Below are 14,275 nucleotides of genomic sequence, written 5' to 3'. Positions count from 1 at the left end.
CCACATGCAGGCACACGCGCGCGGGATGCTCCCCCACCCCCGCCCCAGGACAGCCTTGTTTCTCCCAGATTTTCCTCCTCCCTCCTTGCCCCCTCCCCCAGTTAATCTTGCATCCTGCAAGGATCAGAAATGAAGCCACGCGTCTCGCCAAAGGGCGCGGGATAACCTCGCGCAGAGGAGCGGGGCGGCGGGCGCGGAGGCTGCCCTCTTCCAGTTTTAGGGTCCCTGCGTGGGAGGGGGCGAGAATCCGGGTGGGGACAGACAGAGCGTCTGTCTGCGGACCTACCTCCAGCATCCAGGTGGCCACCATCCTGCGCATATAGGGCTGGATGTCCTTCTGCACGCATTTGAAGTAGGAGCACTGGGGAAGGTAGCGCTCCTCGATGGTGAGCAAATTCTGCAAAACGCGGTCGTCGTAGAGCAGGTTGGCGTCCGGCACAGCCCTGCGGACCGGGTCCACCTCGCAGCACAGCAGCTCCATGGCCAGCCCGGTGCCCACTCGTTCCCCTGCTTTCTCCGGACTGGAAAAGTTTTGTTTTATTTTTTTGGAGGGGGGAGGGGAGAGTGTTCCCCTTACCTCCTTCCTTTGGCTAAATAGGGAGTTTTCGGGGAAGAGTTAAGAGCAGAGAGAGAAGCAGGAGGAGAAGAGAGGAAAGGGATGGGCAGTGGGAGAGAGCGCCTCGGGGGCTGCTAACTCTGCCTGCCCTCCCCTTCAAACTGGTCTCGCTCTCCCCAGCTCGCTCTTCTCTGCTCTGCGAGGCAGTGACGCAAACTGGCTGGGCAGTTAGCTCTCCTCCCTCTCGCCTCGCTCCCCTCTCTGGTTCCTCCTCCCCTTCCCTCCCCTCTCGTCCCTCCCCTCCTCCTTTCAATCTCTCCCTCCCTCCCTCCTTTCCCCTCTTGTTATTAAGGAGAACAGCAGCTGGCCCGACCTAACTTCAAACGCGGTCCCCCGCCTCCCCCCACCCGTCTCCTCAGCTCTCCGAGGCCCTCTCCCTCTATCCAGCCCCGCATGCCAGGGGCCCCGGCTAGGGGAACCCACCAAAAAAACACCGATTCTTACTTATTCCTTCTAATTTCTCACATTCTGTAGGTGTATCAGGCCAAATTACGACCCTCCAACTTCGGCTTCTTCAAACCTGGCCCTAACACTCCTGCCCATGTATTTAAGATCCAGGAATGACGGGTAGATTACTTGAAGACGGGGTGGGCTCAGACGATTTAGAAATAGACTCCTTGAGTGAAAAATAAGGAGGGTGATTTTTAGAAATTAGCTACTTCGCATCCCCAGAGAGAAAGGTTACGTCCCTGAAATTCATATGTTCCTCATCCTTTCCAAGTTTTTTCCAAAGCCCGATTTAAGGGACCAGCACAGCGTTCCCCCCGTTCGCCCCCCCCCACCCCCCGCAGATGTATGTGGAGAGGAAGAAGAGGAAGGGGTGGGTGTTAGGAGGGAGGCGGCGGCTTCTCCGACGTGATAGAATGTGACCCTGGAGCAGAAGCCATCCTGTTCTTGGGGGCGCTACGGGCGCCATTGGGAGACGCGGCCAGGCTGCTGCAGGCAGGGGGCTGGGCTCCCAGCGGTTCCTCCGCGGCCAGAGGCCACGCAGGAAAAACCCGCTTCCTCGCCCCTGCATCTGCTGACAAGCCGCCCGAGGTGTCAGCACGGAGCGTGGCCACACTGATACAGCTTTCTAGGAAATAGTCCGGGAGGGGGAGGGGGGAGGGGAGGGGAGGGGGGCGAGGGAGGGATTAGGTTTGGCTCCCCCTGTCTCCCCCTGCGCATGCAACACCACCCCTTCCTTTCCTCGGAGGCCCAAGGCTTCCACCCTTGGTCCTTCGCCTGCATCCTCGCCGACCCCTCTGGGTTCACGCCTCACTCGCCAGCCCAGACTTTCTCCCTTGGAGTGGGATTGCGGTGGAGACGCTGCCTGCGCAGGCGGCTCTGACATGGCTCAAATGCATCCTCGGGTCAAGGCTGCTCTTACAGGGGATATGGTGGCGTTTCCTCACCTCCTTCCTCCCGCCACCCCCTACCCTGCCTTCCAGTGTTATTTCCCTTTGGGAGGTAGGCGAGTGAGCCCAGCGCCCCCAGTGTGTTGGCCGAGCTGGCACGTGCAGCGAGCATGGTGTGGGTCGGGGCTCTCTGGACACACCGAGGGCGACCGAAGGAGGGTGGCCTCCTTCACCGAGAAAGGGGGCCCGAACCGGGGCGTGCAGAGCAAGGGGCGGGGGGGGGGGCTGGGTGAGCTGTGCACGCCGTTCCCTGAAAGGAGGGGGGAGGTGGAATAGAGAAGGCGGAGAGTGAATAAACCAGAGGCGCTAGCGATTAACTCTGGCCCCGGGGCCAGCCCCTTTAAACGAGGGTGGGGCGGAAGGGGTGGGTGGGGGGGGGAAAGGGGGGGCATATCGCTTTAAAAGGGTGAGTAAGAGTTTGGGGCGCCGTCTCCCCTCCCTCTATTTGCATAGCCAATAGCTCTGGGGCTCCTGCTACTGCGCGCTGATTGTTACCGGGCAGATTACTTTTTTTTTTTTTTTTTTTTTTTTTTTTTTTAGTAGGACGCCTTCCCCGCTACATCAAAAGGAAGCCAAGGGAGGGCGGAGGGAGCGCGGGCACTGGGGCGGGCGAGGGCTGGGGAGAGGCCCGGGCGCCTCCGACCTTATCAATAGCCGCAGGAATTAGTATCCAATCTACAGTAGGTAAAGAAAGGGGAGGGAAGGGGGCGGGCGAGGAAAATGTCTAATTGCTGTGGAAGCCATTAGCTTTCGGGAAGGAAAAAAGCTCACTGAAAAACCCAAGTTGCAAACTCAAAATGAAACAGTCCTGCGCAGCGGATGACACTCGGCCGTGCACAGTGTTCCTCGGAATAGAGTCGGTCCATAACAATCGCCTATTGGTTTTAGTCAACTTGGACTTCCCGACTTAAGCTTTTTGAGTCACTCTGGATAAATACATTAACTTACATTTTAAGACCCCATAAAGGAATTACTGAAACTTCACGTCAGGTACCTTGGAGCGGATCAAAGAAAGCTGCTGGGGAGGGGGCAGTAAGGGTGAGAGGTATTTTAGAGTATAAATCTAACCCGACAGGCAAGGACAGAAGCCGGCGAGGGCTTCCAGCCTCTTGACATCACTTGATAACTAGCCGAGCGCAGTCTTTTCTCCACCTCCCTGCGGGGAAAGCATCCGAGCCCTGGGTCTCCTCAAGGCGGGTGGGGGAGAGGCGGGTGGTCGTCCTCGGGGTCTCGCCCACCCTGGGGAGAAAGCCTGGGTGGCGAGTCCTCAAGTGTCCTCAAGCCCAGGGCCCTCTCGCCCCTTCCTTCCCCCCCCTACCCTGACCCCCGTCCGGCTTTCTAGAGAAATTCCGGCGAGGAGCGGGGAGGGGGGAGAGGCAGCTGCGAAGGGGAGGGGCGCCGAGGGTCGCGGGCGGATGCCCCCTCTCCCCGCGGCCCGCTGCATTCTCCGAGACCCGCGAGTTCGGACGCTTCCCGCGTGGCAGGCTCGCCTCTTCAAGTTCCCCATGCACTTCCCCTTCCTATTACGGGCTGTTCCGAACCTTAACCTCGCCTCGAATCCGTCTCCCGGGAGAGCTTCGGTCTCCGGCCCCTGGGGTGGGGCGTGGCAGGGTGCGGAGGTTGGCAGGAACGTCTCCCGGACGCTTGGACTGGAAACTGAGTTTTCCCTTTTGGTCGCCACTCGGACCGTGTGTTAAAACTTTAATTTTGCTGTTCAGAAGCACTCCGCCTAGCACGCGGGAAAAGGCACGTTGCTTTCTGGGCAAACGTGCGCATTTTCTTTGAGTGTAGGCTTAGGTTTAGAGAAGCCCAAGTGCCTAGGCTCTGGCTTGGAAGTCAAAACTGGTCACTGTGGCGGGGAAAAAAAAAAAAGAAGTTGGTTCTTCCATATCCCTTTTTCATCCCTCAAAGAAAAAAATATATATATTGTGTCCTTTGTAGCATCAGTGATAAACTTGAGAGAACGCAAGTTTTCCGGGACTTTCATTCCCTCCTTGCCGGCTCCCCACCCCTTGCTCCTCGCGTTTTGCAGTTTCGGTTGGAAAGTGTACAAAACCCTGTAGGTGCTGGTGCAGCCCGGTGTTGGGTGTTCATAGGCACATTTCTGCAGGAACCTGCAACGCTAGGCACACGGACTCCCAAGCTCACCTGGCGGACGCCGGCCAGCCAGGTGATCCCGCCGACGGCTCAAAGCTTCAGAGCCGCGCGAGTTCGGGCCCCGCCGCCTCCGCGTCCGGGCGCTCAGGCCGGGTGGGGGCAGGGCTGTGAGTTCAGGCTCAGGAATGGGGGCCGTCGCCCTCCGCCCAATTCTCCCAGAGACTAGAGCCCAATTTTCCACTGAGGGATGGATGGTCAGACAATCAAAGCCGAAAACCCGACGGTTACTTAAAAGTAGATGGGAAGTGTCCCAATGCCGGCTCCGGGCTCAGGGAGTACCGGGAAGGACCTAGAAGAGGTATAGAAAGGAATTGGGAGGCCACAGGAAGGGAATAAAAGCAAATTAGAAAAACGTGCGAAAGGAAAAGAGGGACAGGTCGGCCACTGGACAACAGAGGGGAGGGTGGGTGGGGACGAGGCGCCGGGAGGCTCCAGGACGCCGGGGCACTGCGATTCCAGGTGTGGCTGCGCTTGCGGGACCCTCGCACCCCCGCCTGTGCGTCCCCGGGCGCTCGGGACCCTGCGGGGCAGAGTCGCCGGCCTGCGCATTCACACTGCCCTCCCGGCGCTGGGCTTGGAGCGGGGCTGTGTGCCGGAGGCAGCAGACGCGATAGGCGTGGGTTCGGAAGGCGCGCGTCTGCCGTCTCTTCACCCACCTAGCATCTTACTCCCCTCTCTTGGAAATAAAATAAAAAATAAAAGACCCGCTTCCCCCCTCTTCCTGTCTGATTCAGCTGCAGGGCACGCCTCACACGGCCGAAAATAGCTCTGGAAATGCATTCGCTTTATGAAAGTGAATTTTCCAATAAGATTTGGGGTGGGGGGCGTCTGGCTCGCTGCGTCGGCGGGGCCCTGCCTCCCGGAGGAAAAGGAACAGGCCGACTCGGTCCTTCGCCCTCCCCAAGGCGCCCCCGGGAGGGGGCCGCTGGGCGGCGGAATCGCGCCTCCGCTGGGGGAGCCACCACGCGGCTTTTTCGCGGAATTTTGACGTCACCCACACGTGGGGGAAGGGGCTGGGAGAGCGAGAGGAAGCGGCGGGGGAGGGGGCCGGGCGGCGGCGGCGGCGCGCTGTGTCCGGACCTCGGGGTGGGCGCTCGGCGCGGGCGGTTGCGCAGCCCGCCGACTCGCGGGCTGCGAGAGGCTGAGCTCGTCTGCCCGGGAGCCCGAGCGGCGACCCTCCTCCCAGACCCTCCCCGCCCCGCCCCGCCATCTTCCACCCCCAAGGAGTTTGTTTTTTAACTTTGAAATCGGGAGCAGCTCTGGGCTCCCGAAAAAGCTTATTTCTTGGATGGTGGTCCCGTTCTGCTCGCTAGCGACGTCAGGCTGAGTATCGCGATTGCCGGTCGCGACGGCCCGCCGCGTAGCGGTGTCCCCTTCCTCCAGGGAGGGAGGCTGGAACGTGTTTGTCTGTTCCTCGGGTAGTGAGTTCTGCATTGATTTTTACACCAGAAGTTTTTCACGCGCGACTTATTCCTCCCTGCCCCACGCCCCATTCACTATTTAAATACCAGCTGGGTCGATGGATGCTGTGATAATTACATGTAAGATCTATCTCCCGAAGATGGAGATGAGCAATATTGGACGAATTTTACTCTATTAGGAGCAAATCTCTCTAGAAACGTGCTTGTCAATAGTTCCACAAATAGATGGGCAGAAGTGCAGGGGGACTCCCCTCCCAGCCGCTGGACGCCCAGGGGGAACCCGCCCTCGTGGAGAACCTTCTGGTCTGCAAGGGCTTGAGCTGCGACTGCGGGGTCAGCCCACGTGCCCTGATTGCCCCTACATTTGGGCAGAGTCTTTTAATCTTTCCATCTGGGGGGTGATAGCTGAAGTGTGTCCTTTTCTAAACCCACGGTGACAATGCAGAGTTTGTGCTGAAATTTACAGGAAGCTTCAGTGGGAGTGTTTGGGAGAAAAACAGTAAATGTGAACCGGCTTCTACCTCAATGAGGTGAAGTGGCTGTTGCAGGAATCAGATGCAGAAAGCTAGGGGCTTCTTTGAAGATATGGATTTGAGGTGGAATTACTTGTTTCAGATGTTAAGGAGAAGCTTTCTGTTTGAATCAGGAAGTGTGGAAATGTTTCTTTTTTTAAGATGACAGAATTTGGTTATGAGCAGTACTTTCTTCCTTCGTTTTAACACGTTCCCTCTATTTTCAGCTTATTATTTATTTCTTTTTCGTTTAATAGTTGCTGATTTGACCCAGGAGACTTTGTTTTGTTTCTTCTAAAAAGAAAAAAAAGAGTTAAAATTAATAAAAATGTCCATACTTGCTGTTGAAGCTCAGCCTGAGTGAATTGTATTTAAGAGTGCTTGGTTTTTGGTGTCTGATTTGATGGACGCTTGGTTTGTGTGTGCAAAGGTGGAAAAATAGAATAAGTTATTGAAAAAAAAAGGAAGGAACCAAAGGAAGTGTTTAAAAAACCAAAAAGACAAATGTTCTTTACAGTTTGCTCCTGCTGAATTTCAGACATTTAAGTTGTGGAAGGTCAAGTTAAGCACTTTGTAGATCTAAATTCTTAGTAAAATGTCAAGACTACCCCCACCAGCATATTTTTTTGAGCACTAGTCATTTTTATTTGTTTTATGAGCACTTCAATTTTGTCCAAGTTCAGACACTCATTCTCCTTTAAAAAGTCCACTTTCCCAGTGTGATTGAACATTCTTTCGATTTCATATGTTTATTCAGCTCTGTATCAGTTGCAACCAAATTGAAGCACTATAAAATATTTCTAATAAATATTCCTTATTTCCTATTTTATTTTTCAACCTTTAAACACAAGAATTAATAGCATCTGTTAGTACAGTTTATAACATAATTCTACAATATGTTCAATTCATCTTCTCCGAACTTTTAAAAACTAATTAATAAAAACCAGAGAAATAGTTTTTTTGTTGAGACTTTTTTTTTTTCCTAGTGGCAAATTTCAGGAGGCAAATTGAAAATTTTTCTAAAATTACTTTCTTGGTGGTCTTTTGTTGGCATTTAAAAGGAATGAGTTTTGAAATGTGAAACAGGTTGTTTTTTAAAGGTTTATAATCTTCAAAGTGTGCACCTCTGGAGAGAGATGTTCTGTCTATTTTAGGATTGACCTGAAAGCAGGCAATCTGTGTAAGTATGCTGGACAATCGCAGCTAGGTTGCATTTAGACTATTAGGAGGAATGCATTTCCTCTTTGCTCAGCCCTAAGTAAGGGCATCTGCTCTTACATGAACTTGAAACAAAGTTTGCGCCTATTCATTATGTAAACAACTTAGAAAAGCACAAATCCAGAGCAGAGGGGTTTATGTGGAAGGTGAAATTAGAGCAGAAAAATCCTAATTTATTTCTGTGGTTAGCCATCTCAAATCACACTTTCCTTGTGGTCCCATCAGCTATAAGACAAATAATTCCTTCTTTGTGTTGTATAGAGGTGAGCTCCTTCAGCCCTATTTAATGATGATGATGATAATCATTCCTCTGTCTCCTTCTTCTTTCAATGAATGTGTGTGTGAACCTTTATTTTTCTTTAAAAACTGTTATCAAATTGTAAAGAAATATGGTTACTACAGTTAGATTTTTGTCCTGGGAAATAACACCAAAAGCACTCAATTTTGTGCTTTTGAAAACAAAAAAATCACCAAAATTTAGTATACCTGTTGCTTAGGAGAAGAAAAAAACACACAGGATTAAGAAGGAACCAGAAAATTCCTTTGCCTGACTTCCAAATCCTTTCCTTCATCGTGCCCACATATGTTTCCGTTTTTTTAGAGCAGCCAGTCAGTCCATCCAGCAAATGGAAACCCCCGTCCAAAAGTCTTTCCTGGTGGCAGGGAAGATATTCTGAAGCAAATGGTTTGGGTTAGTTTATAAAAGGTTTCAGATGAAAGGTCTTACGTCTGGCATCCCATGGCCACCAATTATTTCAGGATCATGAAACATTATTTTAAAAAAGTATTTTGAGAGAGGGGAGTCTAGATTCTGGATTAGATCTGTGCAGGCCGTTTTGTGCGTGGGTCTTCCGGAAATTGTTCAAACTCAGGACAGGTAGTTGTGTCAGGTAGCAGCACACGAGATCTCTATTGTGTCATTCCAATAAACTGGTGAATAGCAAGTTTTTCTGCCCCTTACTTCGGAATATTTTTCTTCTATTGTTTCTCTTTTTAAATAAAATGGTATATCTAATTAAAAATTTCCCTAACAGAATAGTGAATAAGGCTCACATTTACTTGCCTTTGTACAAGAAAAATTCATATACTCTTTGTAGTGTAATTACCAGCCATTTTGTGTCATCTAGCCAATGATTTAAGAAAGTCGGTAATGAAACTCCAGTAAAATTTGCCACACTTGGGATGAAAACCATACTTACCTAAAGAAATCAAGGTCTGACCTAGGCTGCCTGCGTGTGTCGTTCAGTGGAAATCTTTCCGATTTAGGAAAGCCTTGTTCTCTACCGTAGGTTAGATACAGTCCTGCTTGGAAACAGAGAAATGGACTGTAGAAACTTGTGACATTTTGGCCAGTCATAGAATACGCCTCCTGTGTCTGGGAGTCTGTGATGGGAATTCTATATAGTACTCATCAAGGTTATTCATGCTGAGCGATCACATGTGTTAAACTGATAACATCACAGGTCTGTGCACAGATACATCAGAGCGTGTGGGGGGCACGCTTCAGATTTGTAAGGTAGAATTTAAGTGGTTTTAATGGAGGAGTCAAATATGCTGAGATTTCTGTGCTTTGGAGAATGCCTTTGGCTTTTGCGATTTATTCATTCGTTTATTTGACAAAAACTGAGTTCTTGCCATGTGCCCAAGAGTGGGCTAGGCATTGGGGGTGTAGTGGACGTATGGTTAGACGCTCAGTGAATGTTTTGGAAGGCAGGCAGGAAGGAAAAAGAGTGGAATAGCACAGTGCCTGTCCCCGAGAAGCACATTGTCTAGTGATTAAACATGGGAAAGTATTAACATCCCATACGTGAACGCTTTTAAAAAATAATAAAACTTTAGAACAAAAGGCATAGAACGAGATGCCATGTTTTACCCATCTCCCATGACCTAAACCAGGGACGTGGAAATTGATCTTCTCTTTAAAATTCAGTCTAGTCAAGTAATTATTACTTGAATGGCGTAGTGTGTTTTATTATGTTCTTAATTTGTTTGTAATCCATTGGAACTAGTTGGTTGGCTGCCTGGGTCATATGTTTAGGGTTTGGTTAGTCCTTTTCAAGTAGCCATAGCTAAAGCTGCTTTTTTGGTCCATTAGTCTGAGAACATTCCTTTCTTTGAGTAGCTGTATTTCCTGAAGCATCTGTTTCTCGTCTGAGTGAACCCTCCCTCAATCTGACAGGGTATTGATTAGTCTTTCCCTCCTTTGGTTAGCAAGCTGATGTTAGAGGAATTCATTTACTTGTCCTGAGTCATCCAGAGCAGAATGTAGACCCCTGATTATTAGCTTGGGAGTCTCCTAAAATTGATGCAGCAAAGATTGTCCTTGTCATTAGCATCACGTTGGTGAAATGGCTGTAGGCTAGAAGTCAGAGCACTGGCATTCTGGTTCCTACTCTGCCACCAGTCAGCCCTATGATCTGGGGATAGCTTAAATGTTTCCATTTCTGATAGTCCTCAGCTCCAAAATTAGCAAGCTGTAGTAAAGGCTCTTTAAGTTCCCTTTCAGCTCTAAATTTCTAAAGTTCCCATGGCTGTATCATCACATCATCATCATCAAAAGAGGCATGAAATCTTATAGCATCTTTTATATATTTTATGTTTTGTGTAACAATTCTTAAATTGTGGATTTAGATGTGTTCTCGCTCTCTAGGTATCTGGGACGTATTAGCTCATAGTGGATTGGAACCTTTTAAACTCAGTTCCTTAGATAGGTGGGCACTTGATGCATGTTTTCAGCTGAGGGAGAATGCTGTTTTCCTTACCCTAAGTCAACAGAATAGGATGTCAGTCTTCGAAAATACGTGGAATGTAAAAATAGATGGAATATAGCACTGTTTCAGGGTGCTTACGGAAATCCCAGCACATAGATTAAACTAACCTAATGCTTATTCCTGCGACTCAAGCACAGCCCTCAGTAGAGCACATGTGGAATACGGTTTGAATGGGCCCTCACTTGCAGTTCCTTCAGTGACAGCTCGAGCCTTGTGGGCCTCTCTAAACCAGGCTTCTTCTGAGCCATGTGGAATTCATGGCGTATCAGGTGGCTCTTTAGGTGAAGAGAATAAAGCAAATTTCTCAGAGTTGAAGTCTTTAGATGAGCCCTCTTGCTTTCTGGCATATTCTAATAACTAGAAATAAGCAAGTAGAGCTCTCTGCTGTTTCCCACATTTTCTCCCTCGTGTTTTATTGCTTTGAACATGTGAGAAACTTCATTTACTGGGGTTCTTTGTATTCTAATAAAACCCACTTAGATGTAATTATTTGCTTTACAAAATTATGTTTGTAGACACATTTCCTCTTAAAGTGTGGCTACTGAGAAAGAGAAACTTGTAGTAATTAGTAAACAATTACATTTGGAATAGTTTCTGGGCAGCGTTCTAAATACTTTTTAAAATATGTGGCATACAGTGTCAAGGAGAGAGCGCTGGACTAGGGTGGAGGGAGGTGGGTTCTAGTCCCCACTGTGCCACAAGCTGTACAGCTGGAGGCAGGACTTGTCTGGTATTACAACATTTTAGGGTAGGAAGGGAACTCCGTGCGCCTCCCAGTCCATACCCCCGTCGATCATGGAGGAACCCCTTCAGAGCATCCCTGACAGATAAAGATAATACCTTACCTCAGACATTTCTACTGAGGAGGAACTCATGTCCTCTAAGGCATCCCCATTGTCTATTCTAAGTTTATACATTGCTTTCTTACGTTGAACAATATGCTTCATCAGCATCTAAACTTAGCAACAATGGTGAGTGTCTGCTTACAGTTGGTGGGCCTTGAGCTAGGGCCTTTGCTCTATAGGATCTGCCTGGGAACCATGTGCCATTTGGATCCTGAAGAACAGATAGGCTAAATGACTTACCGAAGGTCACACAGCTAGTTAGGGGCCCAAAACTTCCTGCTTCCTGGCGATTTCTGCCCACAAATGCTATCTCTGGCCACTGAAACAAGGTAGAATTAATCATCTCCCTCATTTATGCTGACAGTTGGTCAGATATTTGAAGATGCCGTCCTGCATCCATTCTCCCCCAGGCTAGACTACCCTTTCTCTTCAGCTATTCAGTTGGATGGTAGCCTCTCGCTAGCAGGCTAGCCTCCTCTGGATCCTGACTGGTTCACAGATATCCATCTTAAAGTATAATATCTTTCTTAATGTGTGTCTAATGAGAAAGAGCAACTTGGAGCAACTCCAGAAACCTACAGACCGTCAAGATGGTTACAGCAAAACATACTAGGCCACGGACCACCATTTGCCTCCCCTCACTCCACTTTCCTGGTACCATTGAGAATATACTCAGTGAGTACCACTGAGAATATACTAGTCTAGACAGGAAAGAGAAAATACTTGTGCCATCTCTGGAGGCTGGTTTTATTAATGAAACCCAAAACTGCAGTCCATTTTCTCCTCTATAAATTGAGTGAATTAAACTATGGATAATTTTACCTTATCTATATTCTGTGGCCCCAGGGAACAAAACTAAGATCTCTAGTAAAATGTTAGAAGGAAGCAGATTTCTGCTCATATAATGAGCTTGCTCTGTGATCTGTCCCAACAAGGCAAGGGTTACCTTGAGTGATCAAATGAAAGACCTATAGTAACTTATTAGGGATGATACAAAGGAATTGGTGAGTCATTTATTTGCTCTGAGCCTAGATTTCCTCATCTATAAGATGGGAATAATAATATCCACCTAGCAGAGTGGTTGTAAGGAGTAAACATGGTGTGCTTGGCACTGTGCCCTGACATAAAATAAGTACTGAGATAAAGCTAAGTGGGGTTTATTATTATTGTTAAACTCTGTTGTGATTGTGTTCTCTCAGAATCAGTTCAGTGCTAGGAGTCCATGGAATTATTACTGTATTTCATACGCTCTATGAAAGTACGGACATTTCTGTACCACATCTCAGCTCTGGGGTATCCCTACATACTGTTTACCACTACCATGGGTCAGTTACTCAGTGGCTGCTGCCAACATGGTTTTATCGCAAACTAGTCCATTCTAAACTCCGGAGTACCTGGTCCTCAGAGGGACATGTCCTAGGAGGTAATATTCCAACCTGAGTAGAAGGGACAGGGGAAACCCAATCTACACAATCACAGAAGGGGAAAGAACCTTCCATATTGAATCCATTGTTTACCAAAGTGAGGTGGTGGTCCATGGAGGGGCATTTTGTGTTTTACTGGTTTGAGGTTTATTTTAATGAGTATTAGAAAAACATGCAACATATCAAACTCATAATTTCACAAATGTTATAATGGTATTTAAGTTTTAAAAAGAATCAATTTTTTTAAAATTAAGTTGAAGAGGGGGTATATAGATATTGTTTTTAAAAATCAGGGAGGTTGTACGCAAATAGTCAAAATTTGGGAAACAAACTCCAATACTTCCTTAGAAAACTAAGGGACAGCAGCTCACTTACACCCACAATCACACAGCCTGTCAGTGGCAGTGCTGGGACTAAAGTAGCTTTCCTCACTTCCGAAACTAAAGTTAAGACTTTGCACAGATTCCTATCATCTAAACAATAGCATTACAATTTCCCCTTTCTTTTTGTTTCTTCTGTCAGTATTTTATTGTGTTCCGCACAGCGTTCTTTTCACTGACTGGCCTTAGATGCTTCCTATTATGTATTTCTGTTTTAATGATTTTCCCCACTTTGAACTTTTGGACTGAGTGCTTTGCTTTATTCCAGGCCACCACTGCCTATGATTTTTGCCTCTCCAAGTAGGTTTTCCTTTTATCCTGTCACCTTTCCAAACTTCTCTGCCTTTTTAAAGGCAGAGAAATGTCACTATTTGATTTATCTGGCAGTTCTCTGGAAAAACTCCATTTTAAGGGCTTTCTCTCTGTGAACAGCCCTATCACCACATGTTTGTCCAAAACAATCAGCAACGATTGTTTAACATTTCTACTACCTGAGGTAGCTGTACCCATTGGGGCAAACAAGAGGCCAGCTGAAAAAATTAAAAGGAAACACTGGGAAATGTGCCATCCGTAGAGGCTTTGAAAAGCACTGACATATCCTTGGGAATCTAGAAGGCCACATGCATGTACATGGCTTTACATGTACCCAGGAAAGACCTGAGAAAGCCCTAATTACTCACCACGAGCTGACCCTGAGACTCTATGCAAACAGAAAGTGATAGTTAAGGCAGAGTTTTAAACTGCCTGCCAGATTGCTGAAGGCATGCCCCCCCACACACACACACAGAGTCCCTTGACAAAGGCTAGGAGACATATTGGTTCAAGACATTTAAGGAAATCTCTGTCTAATCATTAGCTGACCATAAAGCAAACTAAACAGAGACTTCAGTGGTTGCACATAACCAAGAATACAGACTTTATAGAATTAGTCTAGGAGAGTCATTAAGTAAACAAACAGCAACAGCAACAAGAACAGAAACAATAAACCTGGCAGCAAGTGTGTGTGGCTGATCTGATTGGGGGAGTTGCAACTTTCTATTATCTGAAACATCTAGTTTTCAATAAAAAATCTTAAGACACACAAAGAAACAGGAAAGTATGGCCTGTACACGGGGAAAAATGCAATCAATAGAAACCAACCCTGAGGCAGCCCATATATTGCATTTACAAGACAAAGACTTTAAATCAATTATTTAAAATATAAATATGTTTGAAACACTAAAGGGAACCATCCTAAAGAATTAAAGCATAAGAAATAGAGAATATCAATAAGAGACAAGTTCCTAAAAGGGACCAAGTATAAATTCTGGGGTTGAAAACTACAATAACTAAAATGAAAAATTCACTAGGGGGCCTCAGCAGGAGATTTGAACTAGCAGAAGAAAGAATCAGCTAGCTAGAAGATAGGTCAATTGAGATTATACAGTCTGAGGAACAGAAAGAAAAAAGGATGAAGAAAAATGAACAGTCTCAGAGACCTGTGAGACCCCATCAAACATACCAACATACACATAATGGGAGTCCCAGACAGACA

The 14,275-nt window shown here is 47.6% G+C and overlaps 1 protein-coding gene across 1 annotated transcript in view; it reads right to left on the bottom strand.

Moving 5' to 3' along the window:
* CCND2 (cyclin D2) overlaps positions 1–1,401 on the bottom strand; it is a 30,112-nt gene extending 28,711 nt beyond the window's left edge. Inside the window, exon 1 of the mRNA XM_014841754.3 lies at positions 287–1,401. Within this exon, the coding sequence (XP_014697240.1) occupies positions 287–481 (195 nt within the window). The 5' untranslated portion in view covers positions 482–1,401. The remainder of the gene's footprint in view (positions 1–286) is intronic.
* Positions 1,402–14,275: the final 12,874 nt, after the last annotated feature.

This window comes from Equus asinus, chromosome 22, assembly GCF_041296235.1.
Source record: "Equus asinus isolate D_3611 breed Donkey chromosome 22, EquAss-T2T_v2, whole genome shotgun sequence".
Taxonomy (NCBI): Eukaryota; Metazoa; Chordata; class Mammalia; order Perissodactyla; family Equidae; genus Equus; species Equus asinus.
The sequence above is the reverse complement of the archived record's forward strand: the minus strand, read 5'-3'. Positions and strand labels throughout refer to the sequence as shown.